Below are 24,059 nucleotides of genomic sequence, written 5' to 3'. Positions count from 1 at the left end.
TTCCATGATTGATTTGTATCAAGTGTGCTTGTAGTGCGTCAAGTGTCCGTCGGTAGATCGCCTGTCTGTCTGGTTTTCGCTACGTTAGTTTCATCGCGAATGCTTTATGCCGCCTGAAGTGGCGATCATTCGCAGAATTGCACTGTGTCCTTGGCTTCATGCCTTTCGTCACGCGGAGCGGCACGTAGGAAGATTTCTGACTGGCTGATTGTTTTCCTTCTATTTTCCACCAAGTGCCATCTTTGCCTCTTGTACATATCTGTCCCGACCAAACAGTCCTTGTTGGTCATAGCGGTCTACACAAGGACAACGTTATTCACGCGTAGACTACGATGGTATAAAATTAGACCAATAGGTTTTACGACAAAACAAAAAGTATATACACGCCATAGCATTACAATTTCCACTGCAATTTTTCCATGTGCAAATTTTCTGCAGATACCATCCACAATATAAATTGTTGTATATGAAAATAAGCAGTTTAATATCTTTAATTGATTATTAAATATGTCGTTAATCACCATAGCAATCGGTCAGGGGGGACTTGGCTTACATTCTGCATTTATGCAATATGCCGCAGATTATATTGCAGAATTGAGGGATGCTCCCAGTGACAAGGCGGGCATCGAACATAAATCTAAAACCGAGTTTGCAACAGCCTTGGACATGTCCTACTTCGGGGGGAAAAGGGAAACGGAAGAGGAGACCCTCCTCCCTCGTAGCATTGTAATGGCTACGGGCACCGATGTATCCGAAGCATTATACAGGGTGCAGCATGGCGAGATCGCAAAACACAGCATGATCAATAATAATAGGAATAGTGCCAAAGGTGCATCAAATTCTAGTTCCAGGGGGTGGAAGTATGAGGAGGACTACGTTCTACATTTGCCAGAAGCCTCACATGATGTCTGGTCACGAGGGTTCACTAACGCTACCATACATGAAGAAAGCATTAGCGAAGTCATACGCAAGTGTATGGAAGAGACAGATGCTCCTGGAGGTTTTGTTTCTTTCGTGAGTTTAGGAGGAGGTTCAGGCTCAGGCATAGGTGCATACGTCGCTAGGCTTCTTTCGGATCAATTCCCGAAGATCATTCATATGCCGGCAGCTATTGCACCTTTCACATATGGGGAGTCAGGAATGCAATCTGTAAACACAACTATGGCCTTGTCATACTATCAGGACTTTTGGTAGGTGACCGATTTTGTCTATGACGACAGACGTTTTACCAGTATCATTGTTTTACAGTGATGGTATCCTGTTGCTACAAAATGACATTCAAGCATCGTTATGCGCCAAAGTCTTTGGCGTTGGTGGCAATTCATTCGACTGCTTGAACATGTTAACCGCTACCAATATCTTTCACGGTCTGCGACCAACATCTAGCACCTGCCCCATATCGGGGAGCGTGCGTTTCGGCAACTCCCTGAATTTCATAACAGACGGTCTTTGCAGTTATCCATCTATGAAGATCCTCAACCTAGATCTGTTGCCACTGGAGCGCTTGGATGGGGTCAAGAAAAACGCTGTCAGCATACACCAGATTGCCAGCCAACTGGCGGACAGGTTGAAAGCCGATCCAACCTTGGTTGAGGGTCTAAATAATGAAAAGGTGTCGCTAATAGCAAAAGATTCAACTCCTCAAGACCCCGGCACTGGCGCCAAACAAAGGGGATCCCAGGGATTAAAAGAGCAAATCATTATAAAAGATTTTAGCAACTACGAAAAGACCGAAATTAGCCAATCGGATACAAAGGATTCTTTCAAATGTCTGAGACATCTACCGGTTAAGTCCCCTGAATGTAAACATATAGAAATAACTGAAAACGGAATTTCGCTTGTAGACACTCCCAGTGCCGAAGCGAAACAAACAACTTCCAACTCGTTCAAGTTGATCAAGACGGTGGGAAAGAAACGTACGAACGTCACCAAGTTCAATGTAGTAGCAGGCGTACAGGTGAATATTGGTGGTCATATTAACGAGAATGTGAATCTGGTTGACCTATATCAAGATGTCTTATTTTGGAAGCAATCCACGCGTCCGTTACAGGTATGTGCACGATGTACAATATGTACAATATGGAGCAGGTATCTTACTGCCCTAGTGATGTGGGTTTGCTGGGGAGCACCATGTCACAGATATCTAACAGCCAGGCGGTAGTACCATTTCTGGATTTCACGGTTACAACCGCGAAAATGTGCTATGCCACAAATACATACATGCACAAATTTAATGAAGACGGAATATCGACGGAGGAGCTGCAGCATGGGATTATAAATCTGCAAGAGTTGACGGGATCCTATAAGGCAATGAGCAGCTTGCCTTAGGGGGAAATAACATTCACAACATCTATAACCTAGTTAAGTCGTACATACCACTATGAATGCGTTTTCTGTGTTGCTTGACGTGAATTACAATGCGTGAAGAAAGCGAACACCAGAATTGTACTCAACATATTCGATCGCTTGCCTTCGTTGGTTGGCATTATTTTGTCAAGTGGGAGAGGGGTTGACACGGGTCAATTCGAGGATGTCGATATTCATTGGCATTAATATGCGTGACATGCCTACATTCCCACTATCTAAACGAGGTGGGCTGAGATGTTTGTCGGATGGATTATTGGTGATGCTCAGCAAGCTTTTCATGTTTTGCACGTTGCTATAGCGCCGAAATAATGGAATGACGTAAATGTAGAATCCTCCTTTGCGGTACATAGTTGTTGCGATATGAAAAATATGCGTCCACTATGTGGAGCTACAGGGTGTACTCGGACCAGAAGGCGGTGTATTTGTCAATATTAATATACTCGGGAATCCATACGATGCAAAACGTCAGGGAAACAAAAATTGCAATCTTTATATGTATATATATTTATAGAGTTTACCTCAGATATACACTCAATAGAAAGCGCAAATCCCCGCAAGGTCTTTTAGTGTTGCCAATGTTTTCTTATTTATACTCCTCAACGCCCAGGAAACATACGAATCAGTCATGAGAGAGCGGACCTCCAATCTATCGTAACCAAAGGCCTTCACCAACGCTCTCACACGCTTACACTCTACATAATTTTGATCTAACCACATTCCACGATTGCTCATTTTTCTCAAAGATTGTATTCCGGCGTACAACATAGGCGCCATTCCCACGAGAACCACTGCGCAAGCCTCCGGGTCTTTTGCGCACGACGCATCCCACGTCGCTTCTGCACCGTACGCAGAATTATACTGGTTATGATCTTTTATGTCATCCAAGAACTGATCACAGGCATCCGCAACATTGCTTAACTTTTCTGCGATCGTTTCTGCAGTGAGGCGCTTGGAATTGGTGAACTCTCCAGGAGTTCTCTTCACGGTACCAATCAACATACCCAGTGTGTTCTGAATGGGTTTTTGGTCCTTAAACTCCTGATCCGCCATAAATGTTTTAGAAGCGTTTTTAACATTCTCAAGAGATTGTATCTGCGTAGAACCGGGATGCGGTTTGGAGAGGAAGTCATAAAGTGCGGTACCAAGTGCTTTCAGGTTGTCTTCAGCGTCGGTTCCCTTCAGGGCCAACAGCCAGTCAATGCCTTCCCTGAAATTGCGAGGAGCGTCAGTCAACGAATTGTGAGCCATTTTATAGAGAATCGTTCAATCAAGCGGCTGACGTGAAGGTAGTTTTCGTTTATTTGCATGCCAGCTTTCAAACTGCTGTGTTAGCGGCTTATCAGCACAACTGGCCTCGCCTTCTAAATCACAGGCGTTCAATTGACATATTCAATGCTGTATTTACACCAAGTAGGTGGAGGTCAGAGGCGCAGTGAAAGCTAGGATGTAATAGCAGCCAGATCTATCCCATTAACCGGGCATGCAGCGTTCACAACGCATGTCAAAGTAATATACAATATTCATACGAGAAAGGCACATAGTCAAATTTTGCAGAGAACGTCAGGGCTTATAAATCTTACGGTGGGGAGTGAGTAACGTCGTTCATTATGCGCCGCTCCGTGACCGTCAAGGTGCAGCCTGCCCTGGCGACATCCAGAATCTCTCACAAATATGGCCAAACAGTCCCTTAGCTAGTTACTACGGCGCTGTTATCTCATTGATTGCCAAATTAATACGTGACTGTCTCTCCTACGATAACGCCTTCTAAGACCCTGACCTACAAAAGCGGTTGCTTGCCTCCATAATCCACTTATAACATGGTATTACTCTTATGACTCACTAAAACTGTGTGATAGAAACAAACTTGTTGAGTTTTCTGATACGCCATCAGTCATTTTATTAGTTTGTACAAGACTAGTGGGTGTTATAGGTACGCCGACTTGGCGAGTTAACAAGTCACCGAAACATATCTAGCACTAACCTGACGCTGAACTACCGTGATACAACGTATCTAAAGCTATCAAGTGAGATTGTGACTGCTATAATCATTACGTGGTGTCAAGTAACTCGGAAGGGTCATCATCGAAGTAACTAGCGTCGTAAAGTGAAAGCATTTTTCTGTTCTGGATAAGTAGCGCCTTGACGTCGATAAGGTGAGATGTTCTGGTGGTCAGCAGATGTGATCGGATGTAGAGGACGTCCATGCGGTAGAGGAAAGTGTGGAGTATGTACAGCGCCACAAGAGACCACAGTGCAATGAGAAAGTAGAGGAACGGCATCCGGATGTGCCATGTGAGTTGGTCGATTTGCCGGAACAATTCGGTGAAGTGGTCGGAGTGCAGCGCCTCTTTGAGTTGTGCGTTGAGGTCTCCGCAGCGCATGGCATAGTTTTCGGTGACCAGGAGATTTGCGTCGCGATACGTGAATCCGTAGCGGTAGAGTGTAGGCAGCGGTCCGGCGCACTGGACGATGGATGGACAGTGGCAGGTGTCCTTCCCACCGTGGGTGCCGGGTTGGCAGGGGCATGTGGCACAGCCGGCGGCCGTGCAGTCGACGTTGTCCAGAGCGTGGAGTAGTTCACATAGCAACTCCCAGAATTTCCATGCCAGGTACATTATCCACGTGATGTATGGCCCGGCGTGCTTCTGCGGGTAGGTGTGGTGGGCGTGCAGTCCTAGGGGTTGGAGGTAGGGAGCGCATCCACTGGGTGACTTGCAAGTGGAGTCGTTGAAGAGGCTGGACAACGCATCGTGGCTTTTGTGATCATGACCTGCGAGTGATGCGATGGCACTGGTGAGCTTGTGATTTTCATAGCTGCCGTGGAGCTGTGTCCACAGTGGGAAGAGGCCGTCGATGCCGTCGCTGTTGAGATGCGATATGAGATCGGAGGCATCGGTGTACGTGCCGCCACGGTGCTTAACATGGTCATGAGAGTCCCACTTCCGTAGCACCTGAGCATACAATGCAAACACGTCGTTGAGTGATGATGGTGCGGCGGGGCACAGCAAGAACAGAGTCCGACAGAGCACGAACAGGCATGAGTCGGCGTCGCGGCACATGTCTGCGAGGCGCTTGGCGAGATCCCAGCCGGTGCCACTTATGGAGGCGGCGAAGCCAAGGTCCCAGAAGCCGAGCGGAGTGAGGCACTGCTGTCCAGGTTGATTGGCGGCGCAGTTGGCACATTCTATGACCATGTCAGCAATGGTGAGGGTATGCGGCAGTAGTCCATTGCATCGGTCGGAGAGGAACGACTGTAGAGGCGAGGTGGGCGGGCAGCCGTGAGTGGTGGTGGAAGTGGTAGTTGTACTAGTACCGGTAGTAGTACTGATAGTACTAGAGTAAGTTCCGAACTGTTCACACTGCCAGCGGTGTGACTGCACCTGCCGGCCGTACGCGCACTCCCTCCACCCCTTGACCCGGGCGGTGCTGCGGCAGCACTGGGAGTACAGGAAGTAGAGCACTTTGCATAGACGGCAAATGATGTCACGAAGCATATCAAGCAGCGCATATGGGTCAGCGGGGTAGTGGAACCTGGCACGGTTGTTGGAGAAGTCCACCGAATACGGGTAGGCGGCGAGGTCGAAGCCGTGGCCGTTGCCTTGTATGGCGGTGAGCAGGGCGGTGGAGTGCGAACATGTTCTAGCGATGGTTAATGGTAGCTCACCAATGCACTTGGCCATGACAGGATCCTCCCTGTTGGGGGTGTCGTCATCGTGGCACCGGTGATTGAGCAGAGCCTTGCAGTGGTCAGGCAGCTTGTCAGCCACCTGTGTATACTGCAGCCCGGAGAGCCACGACAGCATGTCCCTGACTGTGCACGGGTATCTTGGTTCAGGGGGAACGTAGAGGTGGCAGACCTGGAGGTAGCGGCATAAGAGGTTGTAGAGCAGCGACATGATGGTGACCAAGTTAATTCCATTTGTTATCGGCTCACCGTCAACCAGCATCTCGATGGCCACACCCTCCATCGGGGTGAATAGCAACTCGTAAATCCTACCGCCAGAAAACCTGTGGTTCAACTCGCCGTCCTGCCCACTCTCGGAACTGGATACCCTGTACCCGCACCTGGTGAGGTAGTTGCCAAGTGCGTTGTCCCTGTAATCAGCAGTCAACTTACTAATATGAAGCGATTTCCACTCACTCTCACATTTCGTCGCCAACTTGGTAAGCGCTTGGTGCGTCATGGGTATCATACTCAGTAACACCTTGGCGTACTTGTGGGAGTGTTCCTCCCTGCACCTCTGACCAGAGTAGGCGGAAATATACGTGTTGCTAAACTCACCGGCGAATTTGGTGAGACCGCGAGCGACAGTGTCCAGCAGCGGAGTGGACGTGTGCTTGAAGTCGGAGGGTACCAAATTACCCAGCGCCTTGGTCAGCCTCTCAACCATCTCGGTGAGTTTGTCGGCACCGTCATCATTGTCTTTAAGGTAGGCGAGCACCGAGGTGAGCGCTTCATAAACATCATTGAGCTTAGCCGTGTATGGCTCTTCGGTCGGTGGCAAAGAGGGATTCTTCTCCTTGTTTTGCTCATCGTGCAGCCTGGTGAGCTCCCCTTTTACATACTTCTCTATTTGCTCGAACACCTCCTGGAACGCGGATGATAATTCTGCGACGCTCTGTTCGTCACCTGTTAGATCGGAGCTCAGCGGACTTTGCAAGTACTTCATGAACCCTTTATAGCCCACGCACCTATCTCTGTTCATCTCATTTGGCAGCTGTTCCAAATCCTCGTTGACCTTGGTGGCAAACAATCCCAACGCCTCCCTCACCGAGTCCACGTACAGCGTGCGGGCCTCCTTGGTGAGGTCATTGATGGCGTCGTCCACCTCATCGTCGATGTGCTTCAAAAGGGCATGGATGGTGTTCCTCTCTATCTCGTCGGCTTTATCAAGGAAGTCGTCACACAACTTGATGGCCTCGGCCAGATCGGTGAGTCGGAGATTGTCGAGACCAGTTTCGATGCCTTTGAGTTTGGCGTCGATATGCGGATTCTCCAGCTGACGCAGGTTCCAGCCCAGTTGTCCGGCTGCGTTGGTGATCTTAGTGGACATGGTATTGAGATGTTTGGTGATAACTGGAACCTTGTTTTTCTTAAGGGAGTCCATGTCACTTTTGATTTTCTTGAGGCCTTTGTCCTCACCTTCACCAATATGTGTAGTCAAGAAACCCAAATTCTTGATAACTCCTCTACTTTTGAGATCGTCGTCAGCGGTACCCTGCAACGCATCTCGAATACTCTGAAGCTCTTCGGTAATTTCATTGATTCCATCCTGTATTTTTTTGGGTTGTTGTGACAATGTATTATTTTGAGTTTTAAGATTATCTTGAATATGATCAAAGCCCTTGGCATTGCCATTCCATCTGTCACCGGGGCCAAACCCCTTGTCCACCAAGTCAGTTAACTTACTGCTTACGTCATCTTGCAAATTACCTTGAAGCTTTTTGAGTTCTGCGTCAATTTCGTCTTTTGCTTGCAGAATTTTGAGCGTATTATCTTTAAACGCTTGGCTTTGTAGGTCGGTGATCTTGTTCTTCATTCCTTGAAGGCTCTCATCAGTATTCCCATTTAGACCAATCTTCTCCTCCAACTTCTTTAAATTGTCCACGATGTCATCATTAGCGACTTCATCACTTAACGTCTGTTTAGCACTTTTTAACACAGTCTTCGTCAGGTCCATTACGCTCTGGGTCGCTTCTTCGATTTTCTTACTTGTTTGAGACAATTGCGTATTCTGCGCTTGAAGGTTACTCCTTATTTTCCCGAGACCATCCTTACCGTTTTGCCACGCATCCTTACCGAGACCCTTCTCGCTCAAATCTTCCAGTCTTTTTATCACGCCATTGTTAGGATTTTCTTTCTCATCTTTTAACTCTTTTCTAAGTTCGTCAAACACCATGGTGATCCGGGTCATGCCTAAGTCAATGAAATCTCGCTGGACGGATAATTCATCTAGTTGAGCCTTAAGCTCATTTTCGATTTTCGCAAGTCCTTTTTCATTTCCATGTTTTTCCCACTTACCGGAGCCAAGACCAACATCTTTCAAATCTTTCAACGTTTCGATACCGCCATCGTGCTTGTTACCTTGCAGCACCTTTTGTAGTTTTGTAAGTTCCGCTTCAAGTTCTTTTCTTGCTTTCTCAATTGCTTCGGGTTTATTTTTGAAATCCCCTTCCTGCAGCGTCTTAATCAATTCATGAATACGTTCAAGTCCTATATTTTTTCCCCTACCAATCTTTAATTTCAAATCTTTCAGATTGTCCACGACGTCATCCGGAACAATGATGTTGTGTAACCTCAAGCCGACTTGTCCAAGCATACCCTTCAATTCTCTCAGAGTATAGTCGAAAGCTTTGCCAATTTCCATTGTTTGATTGCCCAACTCCTCGTTTTGTTTCCTAAGATCATCTTCGATTATCCTTAGACCATTTACTGGACTGCCACTTTTGTCGTTCCACTTTTCAACGCCAAGCCCTTGAGTTTGCAAATTCTTCAATGCGTTGATTACTGCATCTTTATCGCCATCATTCTCACTCTTCAACTTCTCTCTAAGCTCATTCAGCTTCAACTTAATTTCTTTGACGGCTTCCCCGATTGCCACGGATCTAGGACCAAACGCGCCTTTCTGCAAAACTTCAATCGCCGATCGTATATTTGTAAGGCCTTTATCAGATGCACCGTCCATCGTACCTGAATCAATCCCAGTTCGAAGATCTTCCAAAAGCTCTTTGACACCTTTATCGTTGTTGCCCCAAAACCCACCATGACTAACCAATTTCTTAATTCCCTTGAGCTCTTTCTCAATGTTTCCGAATGGGCCGTCGAAGGTTTGGCCATCTATTTTATCACCGTCGCCGATATGCTTGTTAAGCGCTGCCAGGCCCACACCTTCAATCTTGCCGATCGCCGCCGCAAGTGGCTCATGTATGCGGTTAGTCGGGACGCCAGTGGATACATGTTTACCATAGTTCACAAAATCGCTCGATAGCTTTACTGTGTCTGCTTTGCCACTAGCTCTGTCATCCGTTCCAATGTGCGTATCAAGTAACGCTCGAAGATTATTTGGAAGCTGAGTTTGTATTTTACCGTGCTCACTGCTGAAATTATTCATCAATGATTCCACATTGATTTGACCACTGGAATCTGCAAACTGTTTAGCCGCCGCATCAATTGCCGCGTTGGCCGCCTCTTTGACTTGCCCCTTAGCTTTATCGTCGAAAGCCTTAACGGCAGGCTCAAGTTGATTAACTGCATCCTCTACTGGCTTTTTGACTTTTTGCTGAAATTTAGTGTCAAGCCCCTTAACCTCATTACTTACCCCTTCTATCGCATTGTCCACGGATTTGGCTGTGCCGGTTGCGGGAGCGGAAGGAGTTACCGCTTTTAGATTTTTGTCAAGTGCATCAACAGTCGGTTTAATTTCGTCTAAGATTTTGCCAAAAACGCTGATACCTAAAACCCGTACTTCCCCAGCAACTTTGCGCACAATAACGATGAGCTTCATGAGGATGCGCTTGACAGCGAGTTTGAGAAGCTCGTCATTATGTGTTATTTTGCCGCCTTGAACTTTACCTTTGACATCATTCACAATGCCGTTGAATATGGAATCTACGCGGCTGTTAATGCTATTCTCCAGTTTATCGATTTCTATTACTTTCAGATTCTTTTCAACCTCATCGACAAATGTTGTTAGGCCTTCCTTTACAGCATTAATGTACCGCTGGATCGTTGGGTGCGATTGAGCCTTTGTAAACAGCTCTTGGACCTTTTGACCAGCCGAATCTGCTTCACCCTTAAGTGTATCCTTAAACATCTCTGCGATCTTTATGTTAAACAATGAATCCTTCTTATCAGGTCTAGGCTCTATATAATCATTCCCCAAAACATTCTCCTGGGCATACTTCTTAAGCATTTCCCTCACAATCATGTTATCCCTCAAAATTTCCAATACAAATCCGTTAACTTTATGCCCAAATTGTGCAGCACCATTAAACTGCTGAGCAAGCACCTTCACATTTTTGACAATCCCATCTAGGCCTTTAGAGTTTGAATCAAATGCATCCCTCCCTTCTTTACCCTTAATATCAGCAACTTGCTTTTTAATATGCTCGAAAATCTTGTGAAGTTTCTTTTTATCATCCTCCGATGCGTTTCTGCTGTCTGGATTAATTTTTTCGTATAGATTCCCAATCGCCTTGGTAATTGTATTCACCTTCTCGTTAAGCGGACCCTTGATTTCACTCCGAAACTTCGCATCCATATCTGAAGCAGCATTCTTAATTTTTTGTTGAACTTCATTAATCGTTGCAGTCTTCGCTTCCTCAAGCGCATTCAACTGATTTTTCACTATACTGTTGCCATTCCGCTCATCCACTTTACTTTTTAGCCCCTCAATATTCCCCCTCAACTTCTTCAAATCCTCTTTCACTCGGTCACCCAACGCACCAACCTGCAACTCACTAATCACCTCCGTAATCCCTTTTTTAATCTTTTCCTTAACATCATACAAGTCCCTCTTGAGATCTGTGTCCATTTCCTTTACAGCATCCAAAGCATCCTTCACCTTGGACTCAACTTTCTGCTTAGCGTCAGTAGCAGCAGTCAGAAGTTTTTTGCCGCTATCTCTCAACAATTTAGCTTGCTTATAAATTGAATCATTGTTGCTGCTGGGATCTGTCTGAACCCTCTTTAGGATCTCATCACACTTGTCCTCTGCTTTCTTAATAACATCCTTGGCGGCATCCTTCCACTTGCCTAAATTCTGTACTTCGGTGGCAAGCTTTTTATTAGCCTCTATCATTGACGCATTTGCCTGTTGAATCCCTTCAACTTTCTGGACGACAGCACTTTGCAATTCATCATGAACATACTGCGCATTAGTAATCGCCCCTTCAAGCACCTTGTTAGCCTCCGCATTCCACTGCTTCAGACTGCCAAGCTGGCCGGTAACTTTCTTATTAACTTCGTCAATCTTATTTTTGGCATCCACAATCTTCTTCACATTCTCACTCAGTTTTTCATGAACTTGCAACTTATCATAGGCTTCCCTGGCCTTTTGCTCAGCCTTGTGGCGGATATCTTCGGCAGTCTCAATCCACTTTTGCAGAGTCTTTACTTGTGCACCAAGTTGTTCGTTTGCATCAACAATTCCCTGTCTAGCAGTATCGATCGCATCGATTTGCCCACCCAGCGTCGAGCTATTTTTCGTAGGATCCAACTGCTTATGCACCTCTTCTGCTTTATCAACTGCAGTGGATAGCACAATTTCTGCAGCCCCTCTCCATTTGCGCAAATCGTCGTTTACAGATGTTAATCCCTTATCAACTGCTTCAACGTTTGCTTTTGCTGCTTTGATCTGCTTAATGCCGTTACCAACCGCCGTACCTGGATCTTTGTCATCCAACTTCTTATGCACTTCCGTCACCCTATCAACCACACTTTGAATCACTTTCCTGGCCTCCTGATTCCACTCTTCCAGATTTTTCTCAACACTATTCAGCCCACTATGAACATTCTGTATTTCCTTATTCGCTGTCTGAATCTCCCCAATTTTCTCACTCAGTTGCTTATGAACTTCCAAACTTTTGTAAACCTCTTCGGCTTTTTGCTGCGCCTGCTCACGGATACGATCAGCGTCGGAAATCCAGTTACTCAACTTATCGACTTGTGTTTTAAGTTCTAGATTTGCAGATGAAATCGCTTTTTGAGCGGTCTCAATATTCTCAAGGTTCTTGCCAATTGGATGGTCGCCGGTTTTTTGATCAGGATCCAACTTGTCATGCACCTCTCCAACCTTCTGAAGAGATTTGCTGAGCACATCCTTCGCCACACTTTTCCAATCTCCCAAATTCTTGTGAACAGTTTCCAGTTGGGTGCTAACTCCTGAAACTGCATCTTTAGCTTCATTAATCTTCTCAATCCCTTGAGCAATCGTCGTACCGCTGTTCTTATCTAACCTTTTATACACTTCATCCGCCTTCTGCTTAGCCACAGTAACGGCAGCCTCCGCATCCTTAATCCACTGATTCAACTCCTCAACTCTCTTGCCAAGCTGACTATCAATGTCCGCGGCTGCCTTGTCAATCGCCTGCCTATGGTCTCCATCAAGTTGCTGCATTATCTCATCAACATACTTTTTTACATCCTTAATATACTCTTTTGCCTCACCCATCCACTGCCCGAGTTCCTTGACATATTCCTCCAGACTGGCAGTAATACCTTGCAACTTCATTTTAATCTCCCTGACACGCTCCTTCAACAACTCGACAACCGTATGCACTTCTTGTTTAATTTTCTCTTTGACGGCCTTTGCGAGCTGCCTAAGCCTACTCTTTATTTTTTGTATCATCTCGTCCAACCGCTTTTTCTCCCCCTTCTTGGACCACCTGCTCAGCCATTCGACATGATTGAAAAGGCTTCTCCTTGCGTTCTCGAGCTTTCTCTTCAGCTTTGGGTTCAGGTCATCTATGGCGTCTGTGGCCGCCGTCAAGCTTTTGGAAAATACCCTGGCGACCTCTTTGCACCCCTCCACCAGGGTGACCGCGGCGTCCACAGTCCTCTCATCTTGAGTGGACGTCGATGTTTCCGATATCTGCAAAGCTTTTATACCTTTACGCAACTCACCATCTGGTTTCACGTAATCCAACACGGTTTCAATTGCCTTCTTGACTTTGTCGTTAGAAGCCTCGACAGCGGCGTTGTACCTCTGGAGGCCAGTGGCCACCTTGGGGATGGCTTGGCAAAACCCCTTGTGGCCATGCCACAGTTGGGATTCCAAATACACAATTAGATCATCATGCAATACATTTCTACCAGCAACGTACGGCTGGTTACCATACACATCATTGAACACGGCATACAGGAATGCCAGGATGGCATCGCACAGACGGGAGGCGTTGCCATATACAATCCCGGAACCGTCGTAGGCCCCAGGTAAACTATAACCTAAGAGGCTGCCAGCGGAGGCACAGAGATTATGTATAATGTTTTTATGAGGATTCTCAGAGTCTTTCGGAAGAGTACTGTGAAACGCCCGAAGTTTGGAGACGTCTCTAGCGGACGGCCGGTCCTGGTCAAGCAGAGACGACAGAGATTCTTCAGCGTCCTGAGCAACATTGTCAAACAACGAAGCGAGAGCGTCGGACAGCGTCGAAACGCCGCCACAGTGCTTCACCTGGACGAGCCAGTCGATCGCCTCTCGAAGGTTCTCGGGACAGTCTGTCAAAACCTTCGGCGCCATGCCGTCTGTCCTCGCACAGTCACATTTCCAGGCAGCCAAGGCCTGCGCCTCTGCCTATAAGACAGCATGGCCAAGCAGCCAAGCGTGCTTGTTGGTGAAAGTGGCAAGATTAGAAGCTGACGCGAGTGACAACGCAGTGCCTTATGGCACTACAACGAGGCACATGACTCTTCACCTTACAAACTACATTCAAGAAAACATAGATTACAGACATCCCACCTACCTGAGGAGGGGGAAAGTTGCAAACCCAATAATCAATCAAGCACGGAACCTGACTATCATGGCAAGTTGGAGCACTGCAGGTGAACGAGACGGACCATTAAGTTTTCGATTGGGAGATAGTATGCGTTTCCAAACGCTGCACCGTCATGCCGCCAAGCCGTCTCCCGTAAGAGCAAGGGAAGCACCCAAGCATCCGCCATCACCCACACCGCCAAAGATGGCAACGGCGTGTTTTACACCACATACATAGCACGCCCAGCAGGTCATATATAGACTGGCAAAGCTACCCCATATTTATCTCTGCACTATGGTTTGGATGTTGCAAACATAACCATGGAGTAATGCATCAAATAAGTTACCGTTGAAACAGCGCCAAGTATCGATTGTCACTATCCTACATCCTGAAATGCGTTAGCAACTACTCATCTGTCACAATGTGAGAGCATTGGGTCACCTAACCAGAGACACTTCCCCCTTCGATGGACCACCTAACTCTATTAATTGGCACGTAACCAAATGTACGTGAATTCATGTATTTGGTCGCTATTTTAGCGCAAAACTACCTTAGGTTGTGTAAAGTCTAATATCTCAGCCATTATCACATCGATTATCCGATTCAGCTGAGATTTTCTTAACGCCTTTAGCCGACTTCTCTGACTTGCGCTTTTTCCAACATATCTGTCATCTGATTACTGATGGGCATCTCAATATGAGGATTTCGAGTTGTTGTTGTTGCCCATCCCATCAGTCTGTGGGCTGGCTGATTCCAGTGTTGCTTAGACGTTTACGCTTCGCGTTGCAAATATGAATCACGGTATCTTTCAAAAACATCTAATAGTGTGCACTGTATATATAATGACCGAATGGAACCAATCGTGTATGCCTCACCACCGATGGGCTAACGTGGCTAGACATTGACTGCCGGTAGTTGCAAAACAATAGTGGATTACTGAAACTCATGGCTAGACTTCACTAAGTGCTCATTATTGCGTGTTAATGCCATTGCCAATCTTTCAAATTGTGACCAAATACACTGACTGCTATATCCCATCTCATTCGATCACGTAGTGAGAAAGAGAGTGATACTGTGGTGATACATGCTAACATTTCACCCTCAAAACAACATTTATTAACAACCACAATACATATACACGAAATAGATTACACTAGACTATGCTATGAGTTTTAGTGTCACAATTACCACATTCCACCCAAAGCAATGCTACCACAGTAACCGCCCGACCAACAAAGAGAACAACATAAACAAGCAATAACCGATTGGTGTAATTAACAAAAAAGCTTGCCAAATCTGTAAGAGTCACTACTTGGCGTAGTAATTCTTGATATGTATGGTGGAGAGAACGATGCCTTTTATGGTGACGCAGCGACACTCCAACGGCGGCGTCTGGAGCAGCGTTTCTACAGGTCCAATGAGTTCACCGTCGAACCGCAAAATAACAAAGTGATTGGAATGTGACGCTACCAAAGACTGGCTGATGTTTACCAGGTTCTTTACTTCACCGTTCACCGATACTTGGTAGAAGCATTCGGGTGGGTCCAGGACGTATGGTGCTGGGCAGTAGAACGCCGCCTCGCCCGCAGCCTGAATGTCTATCTTGCAACCGAACTGAGGCTCTCCGTCAGCATCGTAGAGCTTGGGTGTCTCAGGCTTGAACAACTCAGTGGATTCGTATGTAACGCCGCAGCCCTGCATGTAAGGGTCCGTGGTCTCCACTTTGACCTTAACGATGTTCCAGGTGTATCGTGAAGATGCTTCTGTTATGCGGCGAATGGGAATTCCTGACGCGTTACCAGTGACTATGGACAAATCCGACGAATTGAGCGTCTTGCCGCATACAAACCTCATGGGGACATACTTTTTGTGAAGTGGGTCTTTTGATACCAAAATAGCACTTCTATGCGATGTGATAGTCAACTCCTGATGTGCCGGTAAATCATTGTCAACGACTTCGAACCCAGCAGGCGTCGCAGCAATGGCATCCCCGTGTAGTTTCGCAATAAGTTTACGTCCTTGTGACGTATGGGCGACAATATAATGAAATTCGTTAGGCATGCTTGGCAGCCATGTAGTTGTTACATTTCCATTGCTTGCAATGGTATGATCGTAGGGATCTAGACCACAGGTGATGGACAGTCTTGTACCCACGTCTAGTTTTATGGACTTTTTGGATATGCTCCTAAGTACAATCATATATGTATATTCCGTTCCTTCAAGCAATAGTGTGGTCTTGTGCCAGGGAAACGACACGTAAGAAAACAACATGTTAGACGCCCCTTCACGGCGTACTTTGTATGTATGAGTTTCTTCATGGATGTGTTCCAAAACAAGCTTAGCAGTCTCGTAACCACGGCTATCGACACACATACAAGCGTAACTCACAGGGATATCGTGCCTAAAGTCAAAATTGAAAACTTGGAAACCTCTAATAGGGTAAGGCAAAGCACTTCGCACAGACACGGGAAAACGTATAATATTATTGGAGTACAGATAGTAACCTTTAGACTTACAGTTAGCTGGCAACAACTTCTCATCAGATCTGCAATAAATGCCAGCCCTCCAAGCGTCCCTCCAAAGATGTAGCGAGCATTCGTAAACATCCCCTATGCCATTTCCCATCCGTTTAGTTGCGCAATAATTCCTGCTCAGGCGCTGATCGAACGCTTGTCTTTGGTACCTATCACAACCCAGCTTTGTGTACTCATGGTTGAACGCAAATGTCACCTCAACGATGGCGCGAATTTGATCCGAGACATACATGTTCCTAGATTTTAATGTCCAGTGATATACAAACGAGTTTAACCCTGTTCGTAATGCAAGCGGTTTGTCGAGATGATACTTCAGCTTCACCTCCCCACGGGACATTTGGGAGACATCCAGCTCGAGGGCATCGCCAGCAATGGTTTCATTGTACCCGACTTCATCGTAATCATCAATGTCATGAATTGATTTCAGTTGCCGCATAGTCGCCAAATTATTCGGCAGGAATTCGGTTTCGTATTCATAGGCGGACGGCAGTTGGGAGAATGGGACATCCGGAGAATCCTCATACATAAATGCCGGCTCTACAAGAGGTATTGGAAACCTTATGGTCAACGTGCTGCCTGGGTGAAGGACAACAGCACACCAAGGGCCACTGATGGGTCGCAGACGATTGCGGAAGATTTTGCTGGTAATGTCACAAACGTGTTCGGTTTCCGAAAGAATCTCAATCTTGGCCTTCAGCCGACCCGTTTCGGAATTTATGCACCTGCATTCGCCGTGGAAAGGGGGCAGTGCTAAGTCATCGAAATATCGCGCCACCACCCAAGGCCCATGGTTTTTGATATCCCAATACGGATACGGTTCGGGAGTAATCACCACGCTGCCATCCTTATCTAGGAGGAATCTCATACAATTCTCGGGCTGAATTTGATCTTCGCAAACAAACCCAATAGGCGATTTAGACATGGGAGTTGCCGAACATGAACGGGTACCTGTGACAGGGTCCACAGTCACCTCATCCGGAGCGAACAGTGTAGAGGGACGGCTGCCACAGCCTTGAAAAGGCACATGCATCTGCCCTCTGTACAAAACAAGTACACCCAATCCGCTTCCTATCTGATATATCTCGTTAGTCAATGGTTCGGCTGGAGTCCAAGGAAATTTCTCGAAGAAGCGACTGCTATTGATGCGGACAAGATGACGTTTCAGCGCATCACTTAAAACTAAATCTCGCGGGCCGCAAATGAAGACCAAATAACGTTTAGTTATGGCGAATAATTCATGAATTGGGAAATTGAAATGTAATTCGGTTTGTGACTCCTTGGAGCCAAACCATACAAGATTGCTCCCGGATTCAGTTTTTATTACATCCGAAAGGGGAACGGAACGAAATTCACCATAATCACTTGCGTACGTATTTACAATAGACCGATCATCTGCCGTTGGTTGAGGATGCAAGATGTAGTCCGCGTCGTTAATTCGTCGTGGGCATATCAATATCACGGACGCAATGTTGTCGATATCCATGTAGCATCTGGCGAGAGCATTGTTGCTAAGTAATCCATGCGGATCTCCAAAATCACAGAACACTGCGACAATAGGTCTCATCAAATAGAGATTTATCGAGCAAAATATCAACACATGTCTAGCCACGCGATATGTACCCATTGTGATTAGCGCAGTAGGCTGCAATGCCTAACAGAGCCCCTATATTTATAATTGTCGTGGAATGTGGTGCGGTTCTAAAGAATCAAATAGTATTTTATATCGGCACATGTCGATAAAAAGTGGTCGCGTATGATTGTAAATGGCGAAAATTCGGTGATGATGACAGCAGCTGTCTGGATGCCCACCGAAGAAATTTCCGTCCCCCTTTGGAACGTAAAAAATCAACCGATTAAATCAACCAATGCTATGAGAGACATCGCATACAAAATTTTGTGAGAAGTACTTTTGCATTATTTGTCGCATCCGGTTCATGGAGGGGTAATCGCGCCAGTCTACAGGCCGTAACTGATCAGATTCAATCGTCGGAAATACACGGCAACAGTGGAAGATATCCGTATTACAAACAAAGCAAGTAATGGACAAGCGTAATTTCACGAAACTGATATATGGATACCTAGTGAAAGTGTTCAGAGAGAGGTGGAGATGGCAACAGGCTTCTAGGCCTTAACTCATGTGATGACACACAGCGCACCCAAATGTGATCTCGTACGTGTCAATGACTCATTTCCAGAAATGATGATCATCATCGGACGATATCAAATACCCTTGGCAACATGATGAGGTAAAACGTGCACCCAAAAAAGATTTAGTGAGTGCATCAGGTCTCTAACACACGAGAAAAGTTGTACGAAATGTGAGCTTGCCCATATAATGGCAAAGGGAAAAGCAGACACGGCGGACGCAACCTGCTGGACAACGCAAAGGTTAGGTTGACGTGAGGACCATAGCTCGATCGATGGGCACCAGATCCGGATGCTTGTAGCTAGAGGCATTGAGATAGGTCGGCCGCATCTACCAGTATGCTGCTGCACCGTGGCAATGCCATGTGGAATTATACTCCGCTTCACATAATCCGAGACACTCAGATCAGCGCTATGAGCACGGACTGACAATAGGGCAATTATTACATTAAATGTTGAAAGGATTTACTAAGGTGTGTTGGGAATCGATTTGCGTCTAACTGCTTCATGTCATGTCAGGCACAACTAGGAAGGCTGACGCCCTTTAATGACAGATACAGCAAATTGGAAATCTCGACTGATAATGGGTCATAGCGACGATGTTTTCAATGCGTTGTCATAAATAGTGCCAACAGCTCTAGCTTCAGCGTGTCACACGTTATCCTATACTTTCTACAAGCAACGACATGCGTGCTGCATGCCACCTTAACTGTGCAGATCTGGTCGCGCCAGACCACAATTGTCGTCGTAGCGCCTTTGAATCCCGCCTATTTTGTGTATATATTGCTGTGCATATTTAAACTACAAACGTATAGAGTGGATGGCCAAGGGATGTGCGTGGTGCTGATCTTCCATCAAGTCACAACTCTTTAAACACCTACCTGTACGTAGAAAATATTAAGACGTCTATAACATTAGAATCATAGAGCGCATCATTACAAAATGGTATACACTTCGTTGACCGAAGCTCCTCACAACCTCAAGGAGGGCATCGACTGGTTGATGGCCCTGAAGGGAAGTTGTGGCGAGAGCACCTTGAAGGCTATGGCTGGCGCAATTCATCATCTATTCTCAAAACACTCCGATGGATATAAGCAGTTGCCAGCTCTCGAAAAAATGAAAAGCATTTCTAGGGAGTTTTTAGAGAAACCGGAGCTGAGAGATAACCTGTTCGTGAAACAATTGCTGAGTAGATTCTATACTCCGGCTAGTACCGCAAACACTGGGTTTAAACATCTATTGGCAAGATACTCTGAGGAATACGCACGCGTTGTAGGAGTCAAGGGTGCCAGACCTGAATACATCGAAGAGAGCTTACGCAACGTCATGGATGGTTTTGGGAAGCTCTTGAATGATATAAAAAACCCTGACAAGTACAAGTCTGCGTACAGTGCAGAAGCGACGTGGGAAGCGTCGTGCGCAAAAGACCCGGAAGCCTGCGCAGTGGTTCTCGTTGGGATGGCGCCTATGTTGTACGCCGGAATGCAATCCTTGTCAAATGCAGTATTCTCTAAAAGCGGGTGGTGGAGCACTACAGTAGAATATAAGGCCGCTGGGGACGTGTTGAGACCTCTAGGTTACGAAGAGTCGGAATGCCGGGCTGGCATGAATGGTTCATATATATACGAAACGTTTAAAGGTTTGGATGCAGATTTATTTCATAAAACGTACGATCTCGCAGGATTTGACATTTTCTATGGATCTGATATTGTACAGAAGCTACCAGTTAAGCAACCTGTAGTTGAAGAAGCTTTAGTAGCTGAAACAGCTGTGGACCCTGTACAAGCTGCGAAGAGTGCAAAAACTCGAAAACCCGGCCAATCAGGTAGACGCAGAAAAGCTGCGGAATAAGATCAACAATGGGGGATAGTGAGGCCGGATTACGAGCGACGTGGCAACGGTGGCATTCTCGACGCATCTCTAATGTACCAAGTGTAGTGATAGCACGCATTCTGAATTCAGTGTGCATTCATAAGACTGTGTGCACCATATGAGTTAAAACAGTTTCTTGTGTCCTTTGAATTGTATTCAAGACGCAGTTAAGCGAACTGTTGTTCCGAGTCGCGCTTCGATATCCATATATCCGACATGATGTTGGCACCCGCATTGCATACATCAGGATGTGCACTCTTTCGTGTTTCCTGAAGTCTTTTATGTGTTGCTGCCGCTTTGCGGGGCTCGGCGTCATACTCATTGATGAAACGTACGCCTATTGATTCCTGTGCCTATGAACGCACTCTATCTTGTATCGCATAGCGACTCAATGTCTTCTCATAGTTATTTATTGAATATGCATGTCGTAATTGTGCCCCAAACCTTTGCGTGATGTTTGTTGATGTAGCTACTTTGGTTATAAGCCACGGGGATCGCTCACTTTCCATGCCATGCATATGCGCGCTAGATGGCTGTGAGCAGGTAGGCGGAAGTCGCATTTGATACCCTCTGCAGCATAACGATGCGCGCCATGCAAATAATGCAAAAAGCGTTCAGACAGCGAGTTACTATCATGAGCAATAACCGTCTCTCCGACGCATAGCAACTCACAAATCAGTTGCTCATAGACACATTAGATACCCAACCCATTATGACAGCGTAGCACAGTGGCGAGGCAATTGTAACTCATAGAGCCGCCATTATATCTGCGGCTACCATGATTTGAACAACCATGGCCCCCTTGCCGCAAACCCTGATACACTTTTAGAAACCGTTGTGCCATGAATATTGTTGGCAATCCCACTTATTGCCTGGTAATCCGCATAACGCATCCGTGACATCTCCTACAGCTATCGTCTGCAAGTCGGTTGCTACCGGCGATGGTGTGGGTTGCTTCACATCCGTTGGATTGGGCTCTTTCGGTTGGTTTTGTTCCGGTGTGGGCGTGGCCTCATCTTGAATGGCTGGATCGGGTGATGATGCGTTGTCATCCGATTTTGTTTCTGACTTTATGTTTTCACTCCTCTGGCTTGCCCCAGTTTTGTCATTGGGTTGCTGCAGTGTCGTTACCTGCGACTCAGGTGTCAGTCGTAAGGGCGTGCTCACAGCATCGCCATCTTGTGTTTTGTTTATCTTGCCTTTAAGCCACTTCAGATTATGCAGCATATTCAACAAATCTCAACTATCAGTTGTCAGAGATTTGGCGTCAACAAGAGTTGCGTACTCCTCGAAGGCTACCTCCAGCTGCCGTTGCTCAACTAATAATTCGGATGCTTGTGTAGATTGCTGGCGCATCTCTTGCAACATATCATGGATATATGCGTAACACTCCTAAATATCCCACGCATTTACCAGGTCCTTCAATTCGTCGTAATACAAATCGTAGTCACGTTGAATATTGAGAGTTTTCGCATCGTGTCATTGCTTTCGTCAGCTGTAGAAGCACTTTGAAGCAGATCGTTTAGACGCCCTCGTGTAGCTCCCGCCGTATTTGACTCTAATGCTGATTTGTCGCCGCCTACCCACGTTGTCCCTTCATCGTGAGTCTGCGTAGACCCTTGATCCGTGTGTTGCCGAATGAATATGCTCGCTTGTCTGATTGCTGCTCTAAAGTACGCCGCATTGTCGAATCTCAAAATGTCTGATGCCACCTGTTCGATGCCTTTGAATTGTTCTTCTAGTTTCGTCAAAGCGTTTTGCAGTTCGGCATACCTCTCCCGTGTTAGGCTTTTTCTTTTCTTGCGCCTAGTTACTGCACGGTGGTCATGAATTATGTTGCTCAATTCCGTGTAGGTGCCGTGCAAAGTGCTAATGTCCTCGACATCACGCATGAGTGTATGGCTCGCATTTGCGTCAGCTTTTTTAATTTTAGGTGAAGCATCAGATAGGCGGATGTGCTAACATAACGTCGTCAAGCGACTAGTAAATTTTCGGCAGGCCCAGTAAGGTGACCCTAAGGCTGTCACCATGCTCAGAATTCTGCGTCATCGGCGTAGTGTGGAATCCCTCTTGCCGTAGGTGCTCCACTAGTCGGGGGTCACCTGTTTCGGGATCGCCTACAACCTGGCCGTTAGATGAGCTAATGCAGGCAAGCATAAAGGCCGCGATCACGCGCCGCACGCGGTAGCCATTGGAGCTCATCATCACTGATAATAATCGCATAAGTGGGCCCCCCGAGATGGCATTTTACATAATGATATCTAGATTATCCTTATACTAATCGCGCCTTATATTGGAGGTGCCTGGCAAAGGATTTCGAGAATCCAACCATGCTGTTGAGGTGGTATGCCTTCATCATAGGAGCTAGTGCAGCCGCGAAATGTTAACATTTCAGCACTGTTTCTTGGGTCAGATTTGCATTCCTACTACCTACTTAATGTCGTATGTATAGTGTCTTATGCAATTATGTCATGTGTAATTTTCACCGCGGATCCGTAGTGACATTGCTGGTCCCTGAAAATTTTCGCGCCGCTGCATGTAGTTTGTAATTAATGAGCCAGGTACCATTTCTTCGGCTGTATGATTGTTTCTTTTTGTTGTTGGTTCTCTTCGTGTCCGCTCATGCTTGTGGACTGGCAAACCAGGGCATGGCCCGCTTTGGCCAGTTGTACAAGTACGACACCTCTATCCAGCTTTAGCAGCGATTACGGGGCATTGCGGATATGGGTACGGTGCGCGTAGAATATGGGTTCCAGGACAGGCTCCTGTTGCCACCTTCGGAAGCAATGGTTGACCCTACTTGAGAGTCTACCTTGTCTGGGTGGGTGATGCGACTTTATGAAGGCGATGGCTATATGTTGGGATGTAACGTCGGTTGTGCTGCGTGGATATTGGTTTGTTAATTAGTGCGATGATTATGGCAAGCGGTGTATGTTGCAGTGCTGCTTGGGTTGTTTGGGTAGTGTTGGGTTGTCAACGGTAGGTGGCTGAACACGGATGATGGGTAACGTGAGTTACCGCTACAACCTGGTATTGACATGAGATGCGCCTGATGCAATGGCTTTATTACGCATACTAGAGTCGAATGGTGGCGCGGTGGAGCTGTTGTGGCTTGTGATGCGTGAGAGAGGCATTAGGGATGCGTTTAGGGTGGTGGTCCGTGCTGTGGGGCGACATGTTGTCTGGTAAAATGCCAGTTTGTTCATATGTAGGCGATCCCATTGCGTACTAATTACGCAATAATCGCGTTACCAGATACCGTAACGTTCAAATAACATGCAGATTTGCGATTCGATGAGTCACGGGAAGGGTTGGACGTTAGGGATGAGAGTGTATCGAGCGGTGGCGGGATTTTCGCAAATTACGTTGCAGTGATACCCTTGAGCGCTGTTGTTGACTTGTATGTTGTACTTGTGGATAAGTGGGATTTTGGGGCTTGACTGGTGGCTGCCGGGTACGGTGAGTTATGCTGTTTCCTCGCAGCCGCTGCAGGGTGTTTTTGCGTTGACGCGGATGTGACCAAGACATGGAGTGGCGTTATGTCTGCACATTGTGATGCTAGGTGTCATTTAACGAAGATAGATTAATAGTCGGTAGAGTTTTGGGAGTGACAGCCTGCTGCAGGTATGTTGCGGATGTTGGCATTTCCCGCGTGAGTGGCGGTTT

The 24,059-nt window shown here is 46.5% G+C and overlaps 8 protein-coding genes across 8 annotated transcripts; 2 read left to right on the top strand and 6 right to left on the bottom strand.

Annotated features, from left to right (window-relative positions):
* Positions 1-507: 507 nt before the first annotated feature.
* On the top strand, positions 508-2,328 carry BBBOND_0302660 (hypothetical protein, conserved; the record flags this gene model as incomplete). Its single annotated transcript, XM_012913094.1, has 3 exons — positions 508-1,190; positions 1,249-2,050; positions 2,089-2,328. The coding sequence occupies 3 exons, from the start codon at positions 508-510 to the stop codon at positions 2,326-2,328; spliced, it is 1,725 nt and encodes a 574-aa protein (XP_012768548.1).
* Positions 2,329-2,898: 570 nt separating this feature from the next.
* On the bottom strand, positions 2,899-3,615 carry BBBOND_0302650 (hypothetical protein; the record flags this gene model as incomplete). Its single annotated transcript, XM_012913093.1, has 1 exon — positions 2,899-3,615. The coding sequence occupies one exon, from the start codon at positions 3,613-3,615 to the stop codon at positions 2,899-2,901; it is 717 nt and encodes a 238-aa protein (XP_012768547.1).
* An 800-nt stretch (positions 3,616-4,415) lies between these two features.
* BBBOND_0302640 (hypothetical protein) lies at positions 4,416-13,607 on the bottom strand (the record flags this gene model as incomplete). Its single annotated transcript, XM_012913092.1, has 1 exon — positions 4,416-13,607. One exon carries the CDS (start codon positions 13,605-13,607, stop codon positions 4,416-4,418), a length of 9,192 nt encoding a protein of 3,063 aa, XP_012768546.1.
* A 1,543-nt stretch (positions 13,608-15,150) lies between these two features.
* Positions 15,151-18,000, bottom strand: BBBOND_0302630 (hypothetical protein; the record flags this gene model as incomplete). The annotated part of the gene is made up of 1 exon (XM_012913091.1): positions 15,151-18,000. The coding sequence occupies one exon, from the start codon at positions 17,998-18,000 to the stop codon at positions 15,151-15,153; it is 2,850 nt and encodes a 949-aa protein (XP_012768545.1).
* Positions 18,001-19,463: 1,463 nt separating this feature from the next.
* BBBOND_0302620 (hypothetical protein) lies at positions 19,464-20,372 on the top strand (the record flags this gene model as incomplete). The annotated part of the gene is made up of 1 exon (XM_012913090.1): positions 19,464-20,372. The coding sequence occupies one exon, from the start codon at positions 19,464-19,466 to the stop codon at positions 20,370-20,372; it is 909 nt and encodes a 302-aa protein (XP_012768544.1).
* Positions 20,373-20,918: 546 nt separating this feature from the next.
* BBBOND_0302610 (hypothetical protein) lies at positions 20,919-21,620 on the bottom strand (the record flags this gene model as incomplete). The annotated part of the gene is made up of 4 exons (XM_012913089.1): positions 20,919-20,963; positions 21,171-21,207; positions 21,259-21,509; positions 21,561-21,620. The coding sequence occupies 4 exons, from the start codon at positions 21,618-21,620 to the stop codon at positions 20,919-20,921; spliced, it is 393 nt and encodes a 130-aa protein (XP_012768543.1).
* Positions 21,621-21,814: 194 nt separating this feature from the next.
* Positions 21,815-22,285, bottom strand: BBBOND_0302600 (hypothetical protein; the record flags this gene model as incomplete). The annotated part of the gene is made up of 1 exon (XM_012913088.1): positions 21,815-22,285. The coding sequence occupies one exon, from the start codon at positions 22,283-22,285 to the stop codon at positions 21,815-21,817; it is 471 nt and encodes a 156-aa protein (XP_012768542.1).
* Positions 22,286-22,373: 88 nt separating this feature from the next.
* BBBOND_0302590 (hypothetical protein) lies at positions 22,374-22,595 on the bottom strand (the record flags this gene model as incomplete). Its single annotated transcript, XM_012913087.1, has 1 exon — positions 22,374-22,595. The coding sequence occupies one exon, from the start codon at positions 22,593-22,595 to the stop codon at positions 22,374-22,376; it is 222 nt and encodes a 73-aa protein (XP_012768541.1).
* Positions 22,596-24,059: the final 1,464 nt, after the last annotated feature.

The sequence above is a fragment of the Babesia bigemina genome (genome assembly GCF_000981445.1).
Source record: "Babesia bigemina genome assembly Bbig001, chromosome : III".
Classification (NCBI taxonomy): Eukaryota; Apicomplexa; class Aconoidasida; order Piroplasmida; family Babesiidae; genus Babesia; species Babesia bigemina.
This window is presented reverse-complemented; position numbering and strand designations above follow the sequence as displayed.